Below are 23493 nucleotides of genomic sequence, written 5' to 3'. Positions count from 1 at the left end.
CATCAGCTCACGCAGGTTATTTCGGTCCTGTTCGTTTACCTGTTGGGCAGTTCGCATGTCGTTAGGTCGTGCAACACATAAACGAACATAATTTTAGTGGCAGGTCGGGCAATATATAGTGTTGCACTTGTAATGAACTTGAAGCAATTGAATGAAGAATGTAGAGGAGTTTCTTAGCAGCTGCGTTAATATGTTAAGTGTAGAGATTTTGAATCAGGTTTAAAATGCATAGTCGGTATAAGATCTCAATATTTAATAAGAACAATTTTTTTTTCTTGATTCATCCTAGGACAGCTTTTGTAGTGTGCAGTGTATCTTCTTCTATAGATTGAAAACTTGAGGTTAAGGAGCTAGCTCGTTTGGTCATATCAAACGATGAGATGATTCATTTCCGTTTTGTAAATTCCCTTAAAACTTTTTTTTTTCTTCACACTGGCAAGATTTATTATTGATCAGAGAAATTTCCTGCAACATAAAAAACGAATGTGAAAACATATTAAAACAGTGAACAATTCAATCCTTATTTTGTGAATCACTGATGACCGCCTTAGCCAAAGTTCATTTTACAGCCTTGTTACTCCACGAGGCATGTCCTACTGTTATCCACACTAGCTTGATAGCTGAAAGTAGAGAAACCGAGTTCATTTTACAGCCTTATCGTAGTGCCAAGGAATGAGTTTGATAGATGAAAGTAGAGAAACCATAAGTTTGACTGCTCATAACTAAATTGCACGGTCGGTTAGGTTCATATAGAGACTTGAGTTGCTCATGAATTGAAAGCTGGATACTACTTATGTTTTATTTTTTGTCATTACTTTGTCATTGCAGGTAAGCTTGGGAAGTATCGTGGCGATTTTGATGCAGCAGTTTATACTCCAGAATTGGGCCAAGTAAAACCTGTAACAGTGGTCATGGGCGTCTCAGTGGGGCTAGATTGCTATGTATGTGAACAGTTGTGTAAAATTGTAAATACACTATGGCTATGCTATGTAACAATAGTGGAACCCTTGTCTAACACTTAGCAATAATACCATGTCTCGTTTAACTGAATTCTCCTTTGAGAGATTCTCCAGTAGATTAGAGAAAATTGTATTCTTTTTTTTTTTTTTCCCAAATGAGTTTTCATTGATACTTTAATAAAATACAAAGAAAGAATACTTATGCTGGCGGAAAACATGAATTTCCCCAGAAACTAAGCCCACAAGAGGGGAACAACAGTCTAAGAAACAGACCACTAATAACCAACAGAAACATTAAGCTATAAACTGGAATCCTTCGACTAAACCAAGACCTAACAAGACAAAACAGACTTAGTTATCTTACGATCAGCCGGTAGTCTTGCCAATCTGAAGGCAAGAGAGCTGGAACCATAGAAGTACTTCATGAAGAGCAGGACCCATCATCTGAACCTTCCCGTTCACGATGACCACAAACAAGACGAAACCAAGACGAAAACCATGGAGAACCAACACCCGGGAGAACTCACTACTCAACTACACCTTCATCCGGACGCCTTAAAACCTCAACCTCATTCTAAAGCTTCACCACAAGAAGCCACAGAGGAAACCAGAGACAAAAGACAACCAGGAGATACACTTATTCAAGGGACAGGAGGAGGACTCTTCTGAAACTGGGAGATGGAATGGTTACCTGAGACCCACACTTTACTCAACAACCCTTCAGCTGCTCTTCAAAAGCCACTACTGTTCTGCTACACCGTTGCTAGAACAAAGACAAACTAATCCAATTTCTGAACTCCATAACAGATTAGTCGATATCAAACGCAGAAGACTAGCTAAGAAACTGCAAACTAAACGAAACTTCAATAACGAGCAACTACAAGGGAGGAAGAGAATCCGAGACCAACTAGAGGATAAAAACCACATACCAGAAGAAACAGGGGATACAAACTCTTTAAGCACAACACCAGCATCAAGACGAGTAGATCTAGGAATTGAAGGAGAAGCAAACTCTGATGCCGTCGAGAAACGACCAGCACACGTCTTTATCATCTAGAAAAGAAACGCCTTTAGCCGTCGGACTCTGAAGCCGAACTTCACGCGCCACCACACACCTCCAATCTGGTACCTTCACTCCCATCAACCTGGTCGGATTCTCACCACACCTTCACAAAACAACAAGAGCACATCACGGTAGAACAAGCAAATCCGATTCCGGTGCTGTGAGAGCCACCGGAGTCGACCACCGGAGAAAATTGTATTCTCTTTATGATTTTATCAGTAATTGAAGAAAATGCAAATAAATTTAATTAATTTCTGAAACTGTGACAAAAGACAAACAATAAAATAACAAGAGTTTGTTGACAGTGATTCTCTCAAAAACATTCCTTCTTGTCTCTCTTTCTTTTTTCTGTAATATTTTTTGCATTACATAAATGTTTTTGGTGACTAGTTTTAGTGTAGGGGGTCTAGAGAGAAATCATAAGCATTGACTGTTATGTAAGTTGCAGTTGTTTGAACCGTCTCCGCTGCCTAGGAGATGAACCGGTATAAGGAGTTGAAGAAGATATGTCCGGAACAAACACTGAGTGGTGGTTAAAATGTCTAGGCCAGTTTAGACCAGAAGCTGTTGGTGGAGAGTGAATCTGTGGAACCGCCCATGATGTCTCACCTCCTCCCAAACAGTTGTTATTGTTATCTTCTTCTCCATCTTTGTCTCCAGACCGCATCATGGAAGAACTGTCTGAATCTCCTCGTCTACTAGTATCCCCCTGCAAGAGACCGATTTGTCATAATGAGAAACAGAAAAAAAGGATGAAATGATTAGAATAATTTGTATACCTTAGATGATCCGTGATTCTCCATGTATTCATAGCTCTGATCAAAGTCGGTTAAACCGAAAATCTCATCTATTTGCCACTGAGGGATGCTTCCAATAGCTGATCCACTGCTTCCAATAGGAAGCTTTGTCGAAATGTGATCACTCACTTTAGTTTCCGGTAACATTACCTGATGATGATCTAAGTTCATCTTCTGAGGCTCAGATGTAGGTTTCATCTCGTTGGTTTTATCATCATTGGATGGTGTAGAAGGACCTGTGCCCGTAGCAGATTCAAGACCAACTCTGATTCCAGTCAGAAGAAACCGCTGGTGAGCTGAAACGTAAGGATTCACAGTGTGGATTGAAACATCACATTTCCTACATAGCAAAGCTCGATCTTGCAGACAAAAGAAGAATCCAGTAGCTTCCTGTCAAATACAAAATAAACTAAGAAACTGCCTCTCTAAAACCTAAAAAGGTTCAGACTTTTCAAAGAAAATACAATCATTGAATCATTACAAGGCTTTCTCATACCTAAAAATAAAAAGATTGAAACTTTGAGATCAAAGAGAGAGAGGAGTCAGACCTGACAAATGTCGCATTTGGGTATGGAAGAGGAAGAGACAGAGAGAGGGACTCTCTGGTGTTTACCTGCGAGTTTATTGGCGGCGTGAACTTTCTGATCGCAAGCCAAACACAACGCGGCTTCATCGGCGCAACACAGCACCGCCGCTTCCGCCGCCTCGCAAACGTTACACTGAATCTTCATCCTTTAAATACCAAAAATCTTCGATAACGATTCACGGTCTCGAGAAAACAGAACTTCTCTTTTCGTTTCTTTGATTTGTTTTTTCTATTTTTTTAATCCACTTGAAAGGATTAATGTCGGAGGATTCAGTTTTTGTCTCCTCAAGGCTTTTGTCCGAAAGGAGAAATTTTTTGATAATATTTTCTGGTCAAACTGGATATATTTATAAATTTTCTGCTAGCCAAATTACAAATCTGTTCATTTGGATTCTAGATAAGTCGTTTGGGAATAAAATCATTTAAATTAATTAAATAATAAATAGTGGCGGTAGGAGGATTTGTATTTCAAAAAAAAAAGAGGGTCTCTGTGCATTGCATACAAAGTGGTGGGGTCGAATTGAAAATATTTTATAGGCTGATGAGTGAACAATGCGTATACACGTTAAGTGTCTTAATTGCATGAAGGCAATCTCTGCTGTGTCAAGCTGTTTATTAGCAAAAGACTGTACAGCTTTCGGTCCCAAACCAAAGGCTGCGCCAAGCGTAACCAGTGAGCTCGTCTCTCTATCACTTGAATTGTCTTTTTTTTGTTTCTCTTTGGTAAAAATGTTAAGAAAATTATAAGAAAACATCAACTATCACTTGAATTGTCGTGAACTTCATGCTCAAAAGATATTTTGTTTGAAAATGATGAGGTCGATAAAATACATAATATTATGTAAACTGATCCAAGCTATTTAACCCAAAATTGAGCATAAAAAGGAAAATTATTGGTATAGAAATTAAGAGATATTCACATTACATAGCTTAATTTCAGTAGTTTTTTTTTCTGAACAAAAATAAAGAAGATGAAAGTGATACAACTATACAAGCAGAATAATATCAGTCTGCCACTTCATTTTGACCATTATCAGGAAGAATCTTTTTAATTTATTTTACTTATAAAACTTTGTCCCGGTTCATGCATTCTACGATCTACATGATAGCGAAATGTTTTATAGGAAAATATCCCATCATATGATATCAAGATTATATTAATACACGTATGATTAACAAGAAAAACATCGATCAATCATTAAGAAGGTCCCATTTGAAAAAGATCTTTCACCAAAATTAACAATTTGCACGGATAAAGAAAAAAATCTAGATGATATTGATATTATTTTCTATTTATTCAAGAGGATCAGATACATCCACGTTCGTGGTTCGAGAAAGATAGCTACTCCTATTTAAACTTCTCAAAGCACCAACGATTCAAGAATGAACGAATCTTTCGGACCAAAAGAACCTTTACCATGTATCTATTATACACAACTAGGTCGAAAGTCTCTCTCAATGTATCAACTCTTAACTTTATTAACAGACCTACCAAATCTAGTACCTTGATCTTAACTGACTAAAGCCTTGAGACAAGAAAACGTCTGAAAGAAAGAAGATGTCGAGCGACCTCCATAGTCACTCACTCACTCTGATTCTTCAAGAGGCTCGATGCTTGATAAACGTCAAAACGTCAACCGTTTAGGGCCCAACTAATATTCTACCTAAATGGCGTAACTGCAAATTCGGCCCAACTGAAATTATAAAAAACGGACCAGTTACCCAGATACTATAATACTATATTATGAAAATAATAAAATGAATAATAACTAAAAAGCAAGAAAAATAAATATTTTATTCTTCCCGAATTTGATAATGTTTGCTATATAATTTCTGAAACATGAATAAAAAGAAACCATATGTAAAAATATTCATTGTAAATTTTTAGAAATGAAGATGAATTCACTATTTGCATTTCTTTGTCACTATTTAGAAACATAGATTTCTTTTTTCTTTTTGTTCAAAACCCATAGATTTCAAGTGGTAGTACTTTTGCATAGGATTACTACTGGCTCTTGGTGTCAAAAATCTACTTCTGCACTTCTACGTTTTACATTTTTTTGTAGTTAATTTGAAAGATGTTTTAGAATTTTATGTTTCTTGTCTGATCATTTTAGGTTTGAAAATTGAAATTTCATTAAAATATTAAAAGTCAGATCATTTGTGTATTCAAATACTTGAGAAGTTTGAATACATATTAAAAATGTAACTATATATATAAATTTAGATTTGGGTTCATATTAAGTCTGATAGTGGATACCGTTGAACTTATACAAACTCTTAAGCTGAGAAATATTCATTCAGTAGTACTAGAAAATTATACATCACTTGGGTCATCCCATCAAGTAAATAAAAAAAAAGCACACTGCTTTCTTGAATCACACGCTACTTTTTATTCATTTGCCCTTTCTTCCTCCACAAGTCACCAAACATTTTCATCCCTGAACCTTTCCTCTTCCCACTTCCTGACCCATCCTCCCAATCATCAGGAATTCCAGGTGATCCCACAAACCTCCCTTCAAAATGCTGCTCCATCGACCCACACCTCTCTGAGAATCGACCATTCATCTCAACTCCTCCAGACAGAACCGCAGCTGCAGCATCTGCTGCTTTCCTCCACTGCTCGGTTTGCACTTTCAGCTTCTCCATCTCAGCTTCTAGACTCTCTTTTGCTTCTTCCACGGTTTCAAGCTGCTTCTTTAGCTGCGCCGTGTTCTCATTACTTTCTTCCAGTTCTTCCCTAATCTGACACACTTTCAAAGCTAGCTCATCTTCTTTAGCCTTTGCACAGGACATGTCTGAATCTGTCTTCTTCAACTGATCCTTCAAGCTCTCGTTTTCCTTGTTGAGTGATACCTTTTCAATCTCCATGTCGTACAGTCTAGCTTTCAACATGTTGATTTGGTGTTCCTCATCATCAACTTCTTTTGTTTTCTCAACAGGAAGAACCTCGAAGACATCAGTCTCTTGATGTCCATCTCCAGGAGTGTCATCTCTCTCCAGAGCATTAGGGTTTGGTTTCTTAAACCTCTTCTTTTGAAGCTCTTCTTGAACACGTTTCTTGGCAGCTTCAGCTTTAGACAACTGCTCTTTGAGCAATCTCAACTCATCTTGAGCTTGTCCTAGCTGTGAGTCCAAGCCAGAGATGCGACTTCCAAGCTTCTTCTGAGTCAACGGGTCACTGTGAGGTCCACCACTCCTCGGAGATCGACGGTCAAGACCTAGCTTTGTACTCCGGTCTGTAATTGGACGGTGGAGATGCTGCGGAGCAGAGGAAACGGTTGATGATAACCTCAGCCTTGGAGATTGCCTCTGAGGCAACTCTGAACTTCCTCTAACACTACTCATATCACAAGAAGGTACAATAAAGGTTGGAAGTTAACTCATGCAAGATTAGAAACTAACAGCAACAATGATTTCAAATATAATTCCAAAATAAGAAAGTTTCTTGGAGAAGTGAAGTTAAAACTAGTTACCTTGGTTTTGGCATCATGATTTTCAAGTTGTAGAGTATCCAAGGTTTATAATCTGATGAAAATTAAAGCATTCCTCAGAATAAAGCAGATATACTTCTTTTTTTTTTTGTGAAACGCAGATATACATTTTACATATGAACTTCTTCTTTGTTTTTTTACTTGGACGTACGACTCACATATAAGAATGTGTGAGCAACGCGCCACCAAGTGCGAGTGGCTCTGTTAAAGAAGACTTCACTATCGAAGTCAAACAGAGAAGTGTGTGCACAGTAAATAAAAGTAAAGTCATTACTTTTTCTTTCACTCAAACGCATTACAAGATTCAATAGAGAAGTTGCTATGTTCCATTTCTCATACACAGAAAAAAATATATACATGAGGTAGTCAAAACGTTGAAGCTAACCTTTGAAGAAGATGAGGAGAATGTAGAAAGATGACTAGTTGCAAGTGAACACGAGGGAGTGACTAGGGGGTTAATAAGAAGACGAAATGTTTTGAATGTTCAGGTTTGATTGCTTTGGTTAATAAGAACAAGAACACACAGACAAGAAAGCTCCAAAATGTGGAGAAAAGGGGAAAGGTCGTATAGCTTTTGTTGTTATTGTTCTGACTTCTGAGAGTGAGAGTGAAGGAGAGAGAGGGAGTGGGGATTTATTTCGAGGCACTTCTCTCAATCCAAGAACAAGAGAGACGTTTGAAGATTTTGAAATAAAGCTAATCCATTGGTGGTTGCACAAAAGAAAAAGACCATTGGTGATGAAAAGGAAAGGACCAAAGTGTAAATGTGTAATCTTCCTGTCTTGGAGAGCTAGGTCCCACATTTACACTGTAATCATAATGTCTTTTTACTTTTATTACATTATGATTCCGCATCTTTTACATGATTGATTTTGAGTGACACAAACATTGACATATGAAGTATCTTATGCAAAATAATTATATTAAATGATAATTGTAACAATGTTATGACATCTAATAATTAGGAGCTGAATTTGAAACCATTGTTTATGTCTACTTTTCTAATAATTTTCTTATGTAACAAGTAAGAAATGGTGGCACTAGTTTCTTATAAATTTATGCTACATTTTATGTGTGTATTTATCAAATAGGTCTGACATTGTTTTTCTTTTTGTCGGTTTCCACAAAGTTCAAACTCTTTTTTTCTATATCTATTTTTAATAAAAATATACATTCCAACGTTCTCTTTTTAAAATTGTTTGTTATATAACATCATAAACCAATATTTGAAGAATAAAATAGTGCACTTTCAAGTTCCCACAAAATAGTAGAGTTTGAAGATTTATATATTAAGTTTTAGCAATTTGCATAAACACAGTATAAACGTGAAGAAGACCATAAATAATGTTTAAAAGACAAAACCCCATAAAATGCATTCAAATATGTTAGAAGATAGAACCATATGACTATCGATTGACTATATTTCAAGTATGAGTAAACCACTGTTTAAACAATATAAAGTAAAATTAATAGTAAAGCCCTTTTAAAAAAAGAAGTAAAAGTTAATATATTTTAAAACTATTAAACAAATATACAAGTAAATTCTGTGTTACTATGAATTGTGAGAGTAACAAGCAACCAACCAGTAAGGCAGTAACAACCACCTTTAACTTTTGTTTAATATGATTATGATGTTGGTTTCGAGTACGTAATTGATTAGTTTTTCTTTTGAACTGATTTTATGCATTAAATAAAAGTAAGTAGCAAAAGTGAATACAAGACCCACTCTAATAACTAGCCCTTTTAAGAAACCCAATAAAACCCCTCAGCCCACAGGTAGTAAAGAACTTTCAAAAAGAAGAAAAAATAGCAGCCCATTCAGAGGCCCGAGAGAAGGAATGATAACTGTCCAATCTAACATTCGACGAGATCAGGCAGAAGGAATGATCGTAAACCAGAAGCAGCAACTGAAAAGCCAGGCAGTTACGGGAAGAGAAGGAACCAATATTGCAGCAGCTCGCTTGCAATGATGTTGTTTAGAGGGCGCGCAAAGCAGAGATTCTGTTCTTGATGGTGGCTTTGACTTCAATGATCCGATCATTCCTTTCCAACCACAAGTAGTTCACCGTGGCTTGCCACGTGAGAGTCGAGAGGTACCTGTGCTTGTTGGAGATCGATTGAGACAGGAGAGAGTGAGTGATTGTCTCCCAAGAGTTGGAGATGGAGTTGATGGTGAAGCCCGAGGGGAAGTGATTCCAGACAGCGCTCGAGTAGGGGCATAAGAAGTAGGTGTGGTCTCTCGATTCATTCATATATTGGCAGAGGAGAATGTAATTGGTTAGTTGATAGTCATAAATCACGATCCCTTGATTATCTTTATGATTAACAAACCATAATGACTCTAGTGACATATATACATGTCGACAAAAAAAACCTAAAAGGGTTAACATAACCTCCTTAACAGCAGAAATTATGTTTAACATAATCTCGCCATTGGAGACTAATCTAAAGGTACATGCTTTAAACTGGCTCACCATAAAAGGTGAATCTTTTTAATCCGCATAAGGTAAATCTTTGCTTTTTTCTCTCTACACGATTCTTTCTTTGCGCGTAACGCTCTCCTTCATATACGACGTCGTCGCTTTCAGTTTTTGGTTTGTTGCTATAAAATGATTAGAATATACGAAACCTTATGAAGGCGGTTTTGTCTTAAGCACCGAGTTCGAGTCGCAATAATATCATCTCTCTTTTATACTTTTTTTTAAAATCTGTTATATACTTTTTGTTTATCTGGGATATTCGGCAGATTGAAAATCAACCAAAAGTGGATGCACATTATGGCTAGTGAGTCACTTACACCACAAAATAATGATAAAATGTTGTTTTGTATAGAAAATTGTCAAAAAAATTAGTAGCTCAATTGGTAAAACATGATGACTGATCTCCCCCCCCCTCCCGTCCCCCAAAACCATTTTTTGGTCTGGTTTCCACCAGTATCACCTTAAATGTCTTTGGCCTCAGTCAGATTTATTCCTGGGTTTCTGAACCCAATCGACCAATCTTCGGAGACATGTTTATCGGTGCCAGATTGATTTAGTTGCTTATAACAAAAAAATATTTTTGCCGTTTGACCACATGGATCATTTTTTGGTGCAAATGGATGGATAATTACCCGCTTGTTTAATCTGTTATATGTTTATATGTATATATGTACAAAAAGGTATGAGACAAAAAAAATCGTGTGTGTGTATTTGGGTTGGTGAAAGATAAATGGTTCAATCAACACAAATTGGCTAGGGTCAGTTAGAGAGGCTCAACCAAGGGGTTTTGTTGCTATTTGCCTCCGCCATTTATGCACTTACACTAAACTTTTTTTCATACATTTAAACACAGGATTACTTCACATTATTTGGTTGTTGTGAACTATACATCATATTGGTTTTTTCTAAAATGTAAAAGAAAAATTGTCCATAGAATATTATGGTGCCGTGTTTTAAAAAAAAAATTCACGGTTTCTAGACATGCAAGTGTACGAAAGCCTTCTTTCAAGTACATCAAACTAAAGCAACTCTTTAGCACAAAAAAGTACGCTCTATAAGCCCTTTCAGAACTCGGAGAAATGGGTCGTTCTATAATGCAATTCATGCATTTCCCAAAAATATAATCTTCGGAATCTCAGGGTGTGACGATCCACTCAAGGAGATGATTATTCAGCCAATCAATCACGACATATTATCTTAGTGGATGAAAGCAATATTTTTTTTATTCGAGAACAAACCGAAGATTATATCGCTGTAAAATAAAGATTTAATCACTAATGTATAGAGTTTAAGCTAATGAGTAATGACTCAATAGTCTCAATTCTCTGACCATAGTTTAAAGAATTCCTCCACAGGAGGCATCTCCTTGAAAAATCTGTCAAACTCACTCGTCGTCCCCGCTCCTCCTCCGCCGCCATTGCTCCGTCTGGAATCTTGGCTTGTTTTACCACGGACTTCGGAAGTGGATGGAGACTCGAAAGGACCGGGGGCTACGATGGCATCCTTACCGGTGAGTTCTTGAACAACAGTCTTGAAGCTACGGGCATCTGTCTCAACGTATTGTGTGTTAATGAACACTACTTTCATTGGCTCCGGTTTCACTTTCCCTCTTCCAGACATTATTAAAGAAATCAATCTAAAGACGAAAAAAAATAAAACAAGATCGTTTGAGAGTTTTAGTGTTGATGATGATGAATGATCTTAGTATGCAGATTTGATCAAAAAAAAGAGAAGATCTTAGTATGCAGATTTAGAGCTCCCAGATGTTTGTAATTTTATATGCCTACTTGTGTGTGTATATATAGAGAAACACGAATCATAAATTCATAATCATATGATATACCGTCGTGGGCACTGAAGTGGTTCAGTTCACTAAGTCAAATTTCATATTATTATTTCTAAAACATTTAATATATTGTCCTACATGAAATAATAGATGATGACCTAGAATTTTATTTTCCGACGACCAGGGTTTTATCGTCTAATATATGTCATTTTATCTGTAGTTGTGGTCGTTGAAATTCCAAATTATTTTATTGGTCGAACGATGTCGATGTCTAACTATATATATATATATATATTTTTTTTTTGTCTAACTATATATGGTTCGTTCTAGAGATGCTTACCTTATTTTGACTAACAAGTGCGTACCTTGATGTGATGATTGAAGGATTTTGAACAATACTTACGGTCACCTCAATCAAAACACTATGTAGATTAATAAACAAAAATTATTAAATACATTTTCTAAAAATAAAAAAACTTTTTAATATAAAATAATATCAATTTTAACGACATTAATATTGTTTGTTAGCTACATGATTTTCGTAAACTTCATCGGTGACATTTCCCCGGTGGATTTTAACAACAACACTAATTAAGAAATAACTATCCAATCATTTTGAAGAAAGAACGCTAAACATGATTATGAAAAAGTAAAGAATAACAATACTTTTTATACATGCATAGTGATCTTTTTCTCCTATCAAACTGGATGTATATAACATAAATGACATAGAACAAATTTGTGAACTAGTTAACACTTGTCCTTTTAAAAAACAAAGAATAGAACCTTTAAATGAATTTTTATTTCAATTGTTAGAATTTGTAAATTTGGAAATGCATGTGATGATGGCATGTAATTCCTCAAATGATTTAAGACATAATAGTGATAATATACATATATATATATACCATGACTTCTCCAAAGTCCAAACTACATAAACTATCGTTATGTTGTCACAAAAAGAAAACTAAAAATTGCTATACAGTCATTCTATTTCTACCATTGATGCGATCAATCATAATCACATGGCTTCCAAATTTACATATATACGAACTCTTTGATCGTTGAGACATGTTGACCGTTAACACAATCCAGCAGCCTTCACGGACCAAACATTAGATTTTCATATAACGATATAACTATATTCTTCTTATTTTTGTCGACTCATTATAACTATCGACAAATATTAAATGTACCAAAAAATTACTACATTTCTTTCATCGGGTCAAGCACACCTTCTTTGATGAAATCCTATCCACATCATGCGAAATGGAGCCTAAAGAATTTACAGAAAACTTAGAAAGTATTTGCACGTGTGTAGAATTTGCACGTCCCAAACACTATTTTGCTGTAACAAAATAAAATCTTATTTGGTTATGTTTCTAGAAAATATTGACGTGGGACCTTTTTGCAAGTGGTAAAGAATGTGTCTCAAATGATATACTTTTCTTTTTATAAATAATATTAATGTTTCACTTTCACATTCAGGAACAAGAGAAAACAGTATATGAAACAAACATACGAGGTAATGTTTTTGCATAGAATTCTACTGGATCGAAATGATCCAAAATAACTATTACTATGAGGTAATTTAATGAAACTTTTTTTTCTTGAACATTGGTAAGTTTAATTTTTAAGAAGGAAATTTTAATAATATTCATCTTGTGTTTATGAATTCATAACTTGATAGCTCAACCATACTTTTAGTCATCATTATTTTCTTATTTTAATTTGTAAATGAGGAAAAATTCCACAATGATGCAAGAAGTCAAGGATAGTTACATACGATGTTTCGTGGAGAGTTTCAAACTTCAGGAGGGACCCCGGCCAGCTCCTCCATTTTTTTTTTTTTTTAAAATATTTTAGCTCCACCATTCGTTGCCCATTCCTGTCTGACTCATATAGTCATATTCTTTCCGCATATTATTTCCACAAACCAATTACCGTTTTACGCTTGTATTTATTACAATGTTGGTTATGAGTGATTCTAACCATGCAAAAAATTAATCCAAAATATTCTCTGTATATAAAAATATAAGGATTGTCGTTTAATCTGTTCACATTACATTTACCACATAGTAGTTTTACAGTGATTTGAAAACGAATACGATGACATGTCACGTACAGAAAACTTCTCACCAAACTCTAAATAAATACATTTATACTATATATTAGTTTACGTTTTGTCAATATTCTACGGGTTATATAAAATTTTACATAGAAATAAAATTTACAAAAATTACTATTGTCTAGGTTTATTCTATTTTTATTTAATTTATTTTAATAGAATATTATTTTTCATGTGTTATTTTGAACAAAATATCTTTTAATATTAATTACGGAATTTTCATATATTTATCAACCACCTTATACATTTTTACATACACATACATGTAAGAATGTACACGAATCAGATATCCAAAATTTTGGTGGGTATTCATGATCCAATCTTTTTCATCCAAATAATAAATTATCCGATTCAATTCGATTCGTAGACATTAGGGTATACGGTGTCTCGGATATCTGGAAAAGTTATATTTTTAACTGTTTTCAATACGTAAAAATAAATAAAGTAATTAAAAACAAATAATAAAAATCTAAAATAATATAAAATAATAAAATTTTATTACAAAAATAAAAAACTTATTTAAATTTTTGAATACTAATACCTAATTTAATAAATTTAGTAAATAAAAATATTGTAAAACTTATATAGAATATATTATTTATATAACTTGTCTATATAATTCATTAAATATATGTATATATAAGCATATAACGGATCAAATCGAATATCCGTTTTTAAAATTATTAATATTTGTGATTTGCTTTATTTTTAAGATATTGCATATTAGTATTTGCTTTTCTTCGTAGAGTTACGGATATCCATATTTTTTGTTCAAATCGTAAAGGATAACAAATCAAATCAAAATTTACGGATATTTTTCCCAGTCCTACATACATGTGCACATTGACGTGAGCAACTATATAACTATATATTCACTATAAGTGAGGATTCTAATTCTCTTGGAAGCTGAATTTTTTTTTAATGTTTCCATTCACCATCGACCAAATTGTAATGAAATGATTGGTCTTAATATTTTTTTATTTTTCTTCAATTATAATGTAAATTTGATTTGATTTTGCATGCATTTAGAAATTATAATATGAAACCATTAGTTTGACATCATGACTGTCTAAAATTCATATTACATGAAACCAAACAAATAATAATAGTTTTTGGTTATCACTGAAAATTCTAAAATCTCAAGCATTTTAACCGAATAAACAGAACAAATATTGATTTAGAATGATTTTTTATATTTAATAGATTAAAAAAAAAAGACTAACCTAAAACTGAAACGATATCCGGATTAAACAAATCTAATATCTTATTATCTTAAGAAATAATGAAATTAATAATCTCATTAGGATAAGACCTGCGTCTTGCGCATGGTGAATTTATATGAAAACTATTTAAGAAATATTGTATGAAAAAAAATTATATTCTTGATCAGATTAATTTTTGGCCCTTAAACAATTTTTAAAATTTTCTGTTAATTGCATAATTTGTTTACTAATGAACTGATTATATTTTTAAAAATATTTTTGGTCAAAAAACCAATTATCACATAAGAACCTAACATTTAGGACGAAAAATTTCATGCCTACTATTTGGTAACAATTAAACTATGTCAGTTCGATTTTAAAAATTATTATGTATAGTGGACCTATATAAAGGGTTCAAGGAGATTAATAAAGATCATCTTTCAGAAATTAATCTTACTAGAGTCGGTCCGGACTACGCCCGGATTTTTTGTTCAAATTTTAGTTTCTATTATATATTTTGTATGTTTATATAAGTAGTTAGGTAACTATAAAATTATTTTCAATTATTTATTTTTCTGTATATGAATTTCAAAAATTTTAGTATTTAAATTTTTGATATTTTTTTTTATTGGAAATTATATATAAGGTGAGAACCAAAATGAAAAATTGATTGAATTTTATTTATGTGTTTAATTGGTTGGACTGAAGGAATGTTTCATTTCATTTAATTTTCTATAAACTATTTTCCAATTATTCTTGTAGTAATTTAATTGACTCTCCCTTTAAGTCCAAAGTCCTTTGAAAAAATATTTTCTTTTAAAACACCGTTTTAAAAATTGTAATATTTTTATACATTCTTACAACCCAACTAATCCGGCTCATGATCTGAATATTTGTTTATCTCTAACTTATAAGTTTTGATGTAAGACTTTATTAAATGTACAACTAATTATAATTTTATTCTAATTTTAGAACCATTTCATTCACAACTTTTACATGTGCCTTTTCAAAAAAAATCGTTCCACTTCGTCCTAACTCTGGTAGCGTTAGCGACGTGATGATCAAGTAACAGACCAAGAAGTAAAGAGCGAAAGAGTTGAGACCAAGTAATTAGGTAAAGCGATCAATAAGTCTTTTGAAAGGGCGGATCAGAATCTAGATTCTGAAGACCCGAATGTTCTCAAATATTTTTAAAAAATAGTTTCATTTAAAATAAAAAATCATATAAACTTTTTAAAATACACAAAACAGATTTTATCAATACATAACGGGTCTAGGACAAAAAACAATAGTTTAAAAATATTAAACTTTTTATTTAAATTAAAATACTAAAAATAAAATCACTGTGAAATAATTCACAAGTTTAACAGCAGGTTAATAAACAAAAATCATAATACGGGTCAGAATTATTTGGAATCTTCAAAATTTTGGTCATATTTAAAATAACAAAAATAATTCATACAATAATTTTAGATAGATTTCATAAAATTCTTAACAAAATATAATTTATCAAGGATAAAAATATTCATGACATAAAATTAATTTTTCAACAAAAAATATACCCGCCTTCTGAAGGGCGGGTCAGAATCTAGTAGTTATTTAAGACTATTGCCATGTTTTTTTGAACCTGCAACATAACTTGCAAAAAAAAAAACTAAGACAATACCAAAAGATTATAAACTAAGATGGTGTGGTGTGTGACAACATACACTTACCATTAACCTCCCAACAAAAACGTCAAGAAACTATGCTCGAAACCATGAGAAGTCATCATCAAATGTACAATAGGAATGAAACCCAGAGTAAAATCTGCTACTATCAAACGCCAAGTCATTGATAAATGGAGACAGAATGTTACTGTCACTCTGAAACTGAGTAGACAAATCTCTTTCTTCATTTTCGTGTAAACCATGGGGTTGAAGTACTTCTACTGAGGCCTCAAACCCGTTGTTGTGAGATGGGTTCATTTCTATAAGATCTTCTTCCTGATTATTCACAAACACTGCAGAGGGATTATAGAAGTTTTAACTTGACCCAGACTGCAACTCCTGGTTAGGGTTTGGTCCGTAAACCGTTCCTCTATAGGCATCATAGCTTGTCCACTAACAGGGAGAAGATAAGTACAGTTGCTATCAAACTCTGGAACCACCAACACCAGACCGTTCTCCTCTGGTCCTAAGGCTATGTTTGGTTCCAAAACACCTTCTTCATGTCAGGTATAACATTTCTCTGTTCAGCTTCTGATCTGCTTCTTGGTCTTTTCCTTCTCCTGTGTTTCTGCTTTATCTTGCTCTTACTGGCTGCGAGTTGGCTGTTAATGAATCCGAAGCCTCCTCTGTCCCATCAACATCATTGTCACTGTTCACCACAGTTTTGTTAGTATCACCACTCCGGTGTGCTCGGTTACATTAGATGCTCCATTGTCACTACTAAGCTGCTGAATAAGACACTCCTCTTGGTTCAAAACTGCGCTCTCCTTAGCCGTCATCTTGTCCTGCAAACACTTAGACTGGCGAACATGCCTCTTAATCTTCGCAACATGAGGCAACAAATGGTCAATCACAGCCGTCAAAAATCCAACTTTCCACATCTTGAGATCATGCGGCTTCCTGTAAGGAGGGGGACTCTGGGTTTTGCCCAGACCAAGCTTCACCCACCACTCTTCTCCCTGTCGGCCACCAAGGAGGAGGAGTCACTCTCTCCAACGGATACTTCCTCTGCGGAAAATCACAAAGCTGCATCAAAGAAGACAATAAAGACCCCAAAGTACGTAGCATTGTGAAGATCCTGCAGAACAAACTGCAAGTCTAAACACTCCTCTACGTACTTAGCAATCGCAGCTGGTCCGTTCTTGTCGAACTTCACCTTCTCCTTCCACCAGGCTCTTACATTGTTAGAGTAGCCGCTCACCGGCTTCCCCCTTTTCGGGTATGATGCCGTCCACGAACCCGCGGACTTTGCAAACTTCCATTAGCTTCATCATATGCTTGACTGTACCGTCTTGAGCTCGAGACATCTTCTTCCTCTGCGTTTGGGAACGGGTTTTGTTGGTACGTTCTTTGATTCTTTTGAGGCGTACATGATCCTTCCACATACGTCTCTCGAGGTCTTCTACGTCAATGTATCTATCGCTCACGTCAACCTCGGCTACGTTGTCGCTAGCTAAGTCATTAGGCTCATTCTCCATCCTATCACAATACATAAACAACAAAGCTTTGACTTTAAGAAACATAAACAAAAAAAAAGACCAACGCATATATTCGCTGTTCCAGTAGTTTCGAATGAGAATGAACACAAAACTAACACTTTGATTCAACCCACAAAACAAAATCATCCCTGACTATTGAAATTTGAAAACTTTTTTTGAAAAATTTGAAAACAAAATCATCCCTAACTAGGGTTACGAAAGCAAAGAGAGGAGACAGTGGCAAAAACACATCGACACCATTCACAAAATGGGCTCACCATACTGTCCGACAAACAAAACGGCCCAATTTACATACCAAACAAAAAGCCCAAATGAAATGTCTCAGTAAATGACGTGGATGAGGAGCTGTAATCCTATTGGTCAAATTTCCTGTCCTAGCTGGACATAGCAAGAAGCCTGCTTTTAGTATAGTTTTGATTAGAGAGACTAAGGTTAAAGGAGGCTTAGCTAATTATTAATTCTCTGTCCTGACTTGGTTAAGTCACAGCTCCGGTTATGATATCTCGAACACAGACACAGGCTCGTATCATAGAGAGAAACAGAGGATACGGAGGATGAAGCAGAAGAGGTTGATGCTGATAAAGTGAGAAGCACAAGCTTACGTGAGACTGAGATAGACGCTGATGAAGATAGAGAGTCTTGAATTGGAGTTTGTACTTAGTAGGGCACTGTGAGCAAAACCCATTTTTAGATAGATTCTTTCTGCTTAGACCCTTTGTTTCTCTTTTCTTTGTTATTGAACTAGTTTGAGATATGACGTCGCCTGGTTTGTGTTGTGTATGGAGAGTTTATGACATTTGTATTTTAGATTCTGTTCGTACCCACATAAATCTAAAGAAATACATACTAGTTTGACCAAGTTATTTTTTAAACTTGAAGCATATATACATCTAATATGTTACTCATGTAGCTTTAGTGGAATCAGTGATCTTATTATCCGATGTTACAATAACGTTATTTCTTACATAAACGTAAGAGAACATGATTAAGAAGAAAAAAAAGAAAATGACAACATTGACAAGCCACTTCATGAGTACAAGCAAAAGGTCTTTGTGGAGTTGGTTCATAACCAGTTTTAATGGAAACCAATGTTTTATGATGATTGATATACAACTCAATCAACATCGGACGTAGACACTTTGCCATGCAACTGCATATCGACAATATCTTGTCTTGGAAGTGTCTCCTCAGTTTGTGAGTTTGTTGATGCAAGAAGAGAAGTGGCTTTTCTGTTTCTCCGGAAGACAAGATAAGCTATGGACGCTAAGTAGATAGCAATGCCTGAGAACCCAAGAATTCCACAAAAGATGACAAGGCCAAGCTTCATGTGACTATGGATAAGAAGTTTAATGAAACTGCTTACTAGATAATATATGTTTATTCCCATGATTAAACCACCAATTACCCAAGTCAAAGCTGAAACCTGTTAGAAAAAATAAGTAACATATCAAGTTCAAGGGAGATGAGAGTTTAGTGAAAATGTGTGTTGATAGCTTACATACCGCCATTGGGTTTACGTATGAACCCATCTTGATTTTGCAGCTAGTGAATTTGAGAAGAGGAACTAACGCAAACGGTAGCTCAAAGGATAAGATCATCTGTTTAAAGTTTTGTTCAGTCAATGATTTGATATGTGGTAGTAAGTCATATAGTTTATGAGTAGAGATGGGAATAGTTGTGTTACCGAGGCAATGATGATTAACTTTCCGGCTCCAGCTGAACCACCAATGAGAGCAACGACTAGACTAGGTATGATAGCCAAGCATCTTGTTAGGAAGTTTCTGAGCCATGGCTCGAGTCTTAGGTCAAGAAACCCTTGCATTACGTATTGTCCAGCGTAAGTTCCTGTTATTGTTGAGCTCTGCCCGGAAGCAAGAAGTGCTATGGCGAATAGCTTTGAGCTCCATTTACCTACAACATTCTGTTTCAAAACAGAGGAAACAAAATAAACATCAAATGTTCTGACAGAAACAAAAGCCGTGGCAAGCAAGCAACTTACCCGTAGCAGAAACGAGGCTTTGTTTAAGTCCAAATCCTCGCATTTAGCTCGGTCCTCAGGGCTTAAGTCCGAAGCGTTACAAACAGCACCACTTACTGATATCACAGAGACATTTATAAGAAAGGCCACCGTTAGAGCCAATCCGCTTTCTATCAAATAGAACCTACAAGCCTCCTTGATGCCAGTAGCTGAACGTGGGATCTTTCTTGAGAGAACCAAAGCAGAGTGGAGGAAGAGGTTGTGCCTGTGGAAAATAGACGGTGGCATAAATAAAAGTTTTTATGAAGATGGGTGAAGAGAAAGAAAGTGAGCTTACGGCATAACCATTGCCCCAAGCAAAGAGATTGCAAGACCAGTTGCTCCATTTCCTTTGAGTTGTGGAACAAAGAGACCATGCAGGACTTCTCTTGGGTCTGGCTTCGAATAGTGGAGCTCAACAAAGAAGCATATAGCAATCGTGAACACTAGAAATGCAATCAAGAACTCTAGCTTTCTCACCTGTAAACAATCATCTCATCAGGGTTGAACATACACATAGCACCGTGAAATAAATATGATACTCAAAAGGCGTACCCCATATTGCTGAAGTGCTAGAAGCATCAGTGTACTTAAGCCAGTCAGGAGAACACCAATCCAAACCGGTATGTGGAAGAGCATATTCAGAGCAAAAGCTGTTCCGATTACTATAAAATGAGACCAGTGATGGCAATTAGCACTTGCAGAGATATTCTATTAGAGAAATGAAGTAAAGAGTAAAGAAAGTTGGTGCCTTCAGGGATGTCACAAGCGACTACTGCAATTTCAGCAACAACCCATAACAAAAAGTTTGGAACTTTGGAGTATTCAGCTCTACAATGCTCAGCTAAATGTTTTCCTGTGACCATATAAGCCAAATTAAGCAAACTTAATTTATAGAACTTAAAACCAACAAAAAGTTTGGAACTTAAAACCAAAGAGTGACTCGAAAGAGTGTTAACCTGTGACAACACCAAGATTTGCAGCCAGAGATTGAATCACCAAAGCAGCACAAGAAGCCACCAATATGATCCAAAGTAACTGTTTATTATAAAGAAATCAATATTTTTATCAAAAAATCGAAACTATGAGGGAGCAGGCTGTCTTTGGACATAGAGAAGTAAAACATTAGCATATAATACATAAACTTAAAAGAAGTTATTTAAAATATTTACTAAATTAGTTATAATAACCCGACTCAAAACCGGCACAATACGTATACCTCATACTTGTATTGTGCTCCGGATTGCAGATCAGTCTCAACTGCAAAAAAAAAAAAAATTATTGATCATCTATAATCTATTCTATTAATTCTTCAACATGTTCAATTGATAGTAAATTATGTCCAATTTAAAATTTCAATAATACATACATTTTAAATATAACTATATTGATATATATATATTGATATTGTGGATATAACCATCTTTAACTTCCCCCAATAATCGGCTTTTCCACTTTTGTAACTGCTTCCATATATTTTATTTAATCAAACAAAAGCTAAAATTAAATAAACATGCAAATGGTGCAAGATACGAACATTCCAAGAATCATTTTTTTCTCTTCGATTTGTTACTTAACAAAAACGACCATATATAATTTTTGAAATCTTGAAGACTTTTTTTTAGTAATAATTTTTCTTTTTAAAAGCTTTTACACAAATATAATAAGAAAACACAAATATGCTTACAAAAAACACAAATATAATTATAAATAAAGACACAAATATAAAATTAAAATTAAATTTCTATAAAATATATTATAAAACAGAATATACTCGCCCTCTCAGAAACAAAAAATATACCAGATATTTTAAGTGCGGATATATTTTTTCTTTTACATTTAAAAAAAATATATTTATATTTGTGTTTTTAGTTGTATTTGTGTTTTTCTTTGCATAATATTTCTCTTAAAAAATTAATAAGAGATTTTAATAATTGTGTTAAAATAGTTGGACCACACTTATATCAATAGGTCATGTTCTTATTTTAATAGTATTGACTAGATTTTGATCCGTCTTTAAAGGGCGGGTATATTTTCTGTCTTATATTTTTATAAATTTAAAATTTGTGTTTTTCATTATATAATATTTTTTAAAATTATTAATAAAAGATTTTAATAATTGTATTAAAATAGTTGGATCGCATATATATCAATAGGTCATGTTCCTGTTTTTTATCAAAACGGGTATATTTTAAATTGAACTCAACTAATATCAATTGGACATGTTCCAAATTTAATAGTATTGATTAAAACATCTTATTAATCATTAAAAGAAATACTATACAATAAAAAACATAAATATAACTAAAATACATATATTAAAATTATTTTTTTAAATGTAAAACAAAACATATACCTGCCAGGGTATACTTAAAATGATATAGTTATACTTAAAATGATATAGCAAAGTGAATCTGCTCTATGATCTTACAGTTTCCAGGGTCGATATATGCGATTGAAACAAGAAAGCCAGGGCCTAAGTAAGCAAAGAAATTCTTCCAGCTCTTCTTCTGCAAATATATTTAAAAAGAAAGGAATTGATTTTTTAAAACAAACTCTTTAAATATATACAAATCAAGATCCTCTCCTTGTGTGTTCATGTCTCATATGTTGTTTTTTTTTTTGCTAAAATTTGGAGTCTCATATGTTGTTGACTCTAACAGCTATTTCTTGACTCGGAAACTGTGCACTGGAACTGACTTAGTTCGGTTAAATAGTAATATTACAACAACACATGTGAGTTTTGTGAAAGATTTGAAAAACAAAAACCGTGTTTTCAAGACCAGGTACTTGGTGATTGAGCTGTGATTATGGACATCATTACATTCAAGGGAGCTATTATTATTAATTTTAACCGGGGCTTCTAGCTCAGTTGGTAAATGATTCACATCTGTGAGTTCCGCCACCTGGGTTCGAATCCCGGCCACTGGGAAATTTACATTTCGGCATCGCCAGGGACAGAAGACCAACATATGGTAACACGTGACTAGTCTGGACCAATTCTGTGGGGGCATTGATACCTCTGTATAATTAAAAAAAAAAAACCAAACCTCAGGGACAATAATCTGATTAGGGTCAGAGTTATCGATAAGTGGAGCGGTGGAGAAGCTTCTGGTGCCACCGTTACTCGAAATGAACTGAGGACATTCAGATGCTGAAGCTGCCATGGTTGTCTCTCTTCTTAGTAATCTCTTTGTTAATGGTTTTGACTATCAGAACGCGAGAAACTATAAATAGAGAATGATGGGTTTAATTAGTGAATAATTTAAGTGTGTGAAACAAAAAAACTAGGAATCTCAGGAACAAAAGAGAGTAAAGACGTCTGGAAAAGAAAAGAAAAAGTGTGAGAGATCTCTAAACTAAAAAGGAGAGTACTTTAAAGGTTGTCACTGTCAAGACTGGAGTTTAGTTTTGTTTTTTTTTTACTGGAGTTTAGTTTTGTTAGTCCTCGAAGTGCATTGAAGTCTATTTATATCTTTATTTTTGTGTGTTTTTCTCAATTTTGTTATAATCCAATCCAACAAAATCACATGAAATTTTACAGAATAAATATATTTTAACACTGATTTATTATGGTATTAAAATTGTAAGAAGTATTAAATAAATAATTATATAGTTGATGATTCTATCTACATTATAAGGATTCACTTCATTGAAACCAAGAGACTGAAAAAATTTTAACAATAATTTAAGATTAAATTGTACAAATAATTAAGAATTTTGTAGATAACTTAAAGAAATTAACTAGATAAGTGTTGATATCCGATCAAGGG

The 23493-nt window shown here is 34.3% G+C and overlaps 4 protein-coding genes and 1 pseudogene across 5 annotated transcripts; all 5 read right to left on the bottom strand.

Moving 5' to 3' along the window:
* Positions 1-2250: 2250 nt before the first annotated feature.
* On the bottom strand, positions 2251-3751 carry LOC108814376 (B-box zinc finger protein 22). 2 transcript variants are annotated; one of them, XM_018586932.2, is made up of 3 exons: positions 3433-3751; positions 2802-3209; positions 2251-2731 (listed from the first exon to the last, which is right to left on the bottom strand). In XM_018586932.2, the coding sequence occupies exons 1-3, from the start codon at positions 3490-3492 to the stop codon at positions 2456-2458; spliced, it is 744 nt and encodes a 247-aa protein (XP_018442434.1). In that variant the 5' UTR covers positions 3493-3751; the 3' UTR covers positions 2251-2455. The 2 variants fall into 2 exon arrangements, with proteins under 2 accessions (XP_018442434.1, XP_018442433.1); XM_018586931.2 differs by having other exon boundaries at positions 3368-3750.
* Positions 3752-5607: 1856 nt separating this feature from the next.
* Positions 5608-7617, bottom strand: LOC108814585 (interactor of constitutive active ROPs 4). Its single transcript, XM_018587185.2, has 3 exons — positions 7285-7617; positions 6882-6933; positions 5608-6745 (listed from the first exon to the last, which is right to left on the bottom strand). The coding sequence occupies exons 2-3, from the start codon at positions 6896-6898 to the stop codon at positions 5791-5793; spliced, it is 972 nt and encodes a 323-aa protein (XP_018442687.1). The 5' UTR covers positions 6899-6933; positions 7285-7617; the 3' UTR covers positions 5608-5790.
* A 2967-nt stretch (positions 7618-10584) lies between these two features.
* Positions 10585-11134, bottom strand: LOC108816664 (VQ motif-containing protein 10). The gene has a single exon (XM_018589229.2). It carries the CDS (start codon positions 10997-10999, stop codon positions 10697-10699), a length of 303 nt encoding a protein of 100 aa, XP_018444731.1. The 5' UTR covers positions 11000-11134; the 3' UTR covers positions 10585-10696.
* Positions 11135-16186: 5052 nt separating this feature from the next.
* On the bottom strand, positions 16187-17908 carry LOC108816319 (ETHYLENE INSENSITIVE 3-like 3 protein; annotated as a pseudogene).
* Positions 17909-18614: 706 nt separating this feature from the next.
* Positions 18615-23087, bottom strand: LOC108816363 (metal transporter Nramp1). Its single transcript, XM_018588935.2, has 11 exons — positions 22771-23087; positions 22152-22230; positions 20940-20980; positions 20680-20758; positions 20472-20576; positions 20276-20385; positions 20019-20200; positions 19703-19946; positions 19388-19624; positions 19206-19301; positions 18615-19126 (listed from the first exon to the last, which is right to left on the bottom strand). The coding sequence occupies exons 1-11, from the start codon at positions 22885-22887 to the stop codon at positions 18818-18820; spliced, it is 1599 nt and encodes a 532-aa protein (XP_018444437.1). The 5' UTR covers positions 22888-23087; the 3' UTR covers positions 18615-18817.
* Positions 23088-23493: the final 406 nt, after the last annotated feature.

The sequence above is a fragment of the Raphanus sativus genome, chromosome 7, assembly GCF_000801105.2.
Source record: "Raphanus sativus cultivar WK10039 chromosome 7, ASM80110v3, whole genome shotgun sequence".
Taxonomy (NCBI): Eukaryota; Viridiplantae; Streptophyta; class Magnoliopsida; order Brassicales; family Brassicaceae; genus Raphanus; species Raphanus sativus.
The sequence above is the reverse complement of the archived record's forward strand: the minus strand, read 5'-3'. Positions and strand labels throughout refer to the sequence as shown.